General features: G+C 40.0%; 1 protein-coding gene across 1 annotated transcript; it reads left to right on the forward strand.

Annotated features, from left to right (window-relative positions):
- Window positions 1-240: 240 nt before the first annotated feature.
- SARC_16479 (hypothetical protein) lies at window positions 241-454 on the forward strand (the record flags this gene model as incomplete). Its single annotated transcript, XM_014289415.1, has 1 exon — window positions 241-454. A coding segment is annotated over one exon (214 nt), but the record flags the coding sequence as incomplete, so codon positions are not given.
- Between the last annotated feature and the right edge of the window lie 828 nt (window positions 455-1,282).

The following is a 1,282-nucleotide window of genomic DNA, read 5'->3' on the forward strand; positions in this document are numbered from 1 at the left end:
TATACATAAATATATAATATCGTTGCATTCTTTCATATATGTGTATTTGTGCACACGTCACCGCAAGTAGCGAGCTGGCGACAAGCGATCCATAGAATCGACAATGCTATAACCGTGCCCTACCTTAGTGGCTCAGTATCCTTTTATTCTTGAGGAGAGAACCGATGAGGAAGAATATGTACTATTCCGTAGTTATATCTTATGTCTGGTATCTGTACTTATTCCTGATAGTTAGCGCCTATGATTCTTTGTGGTAGAGGTGTAAACTTGTTCCTAAACCACACCGCGATATGTTCTTGTTTATGGAACGAATCTCAGGCCACCAAAAAAGCCGAGGAGCTGGCTGAGAAGGTATTGGATTACGAGGCAGAGAAGACAGAATATGCAAGGAACTACGCCGAATTGGAGAAGAAGCTCGAAGAGATGCACGACCAGATGAGCTTGGCGCCGGCCGGTGTGTATGATCGGTCACTGACGTACTTTCCATAGAATGAACTGGTGTGGGTGTGTACTGCCTATAGACCTGGTCCCCGTAAGAGTGTGTGACTAATCACCTAACGTCAGTCTGCACTCTTGTTATGACATCTAGCTCCGTAGATTCAGCACCATCTCTTCACTTTGATCAACCATTCAATTTCCGCGACATTCACTCAGTATTACAACTTAGTTCTAGCCAGGACGAGATTGAGACTCCAAAATCAGCTAAAAATCTCCACATCGATATTTGTGTGTAGGTACGGACTTGGGGGCCCTGGCTGGGGTAGGTGCGGCTGTTGTCGGGAACAAATCTACTGATGGCGGTATGTATATGTACACATCATTGCCTCTGAAGAAACGCTTTATTTTAGTTGGATTGCCTAGTCGTAAAAAAATACTACTCAGTTAGGTATCTTTGAGTGTGTTAAAAAATTCGTCCTACTCTATAAGGTAGGCTCTAACATACAATATTTTGGACTTATTTGGCTTAACGGATGAGATGCAAGCACTGTCCCAACATCACAAAGTACCATATTCAATTAAATGATGCCCTGCTATTAGCATATAGCAGCAGATTGCAATCCGCTTGCGGTCGGTTCCCCAACGATACACCTAAAAATGCTTATCTCGAATGAGTAGAAGTATCATTCTGTTACCATATCAGAACGGATGTGGATCCCAACCACTTCCAGCATTCCAATATATATATATATATATATTATATCTATATATATATATATATATATAGTATATATATATATATATATACTAATACTACTATATATATATATATATATTATATAAT

The sequence above is a fragment of the Sphaeroforma arctica genome (genome assembly GCF_001186125.1).
Source record: "Sphaeroforma arctica JP610 unplaced genomic scaffold supercont1.8170, whole genome shotgun sequence".
Taxonomy (NCBI): domain Eukaryota; class Ichthyosporea; order Ichthyophonida; genus Sphaeroforma; species Sphaeroforma arctica.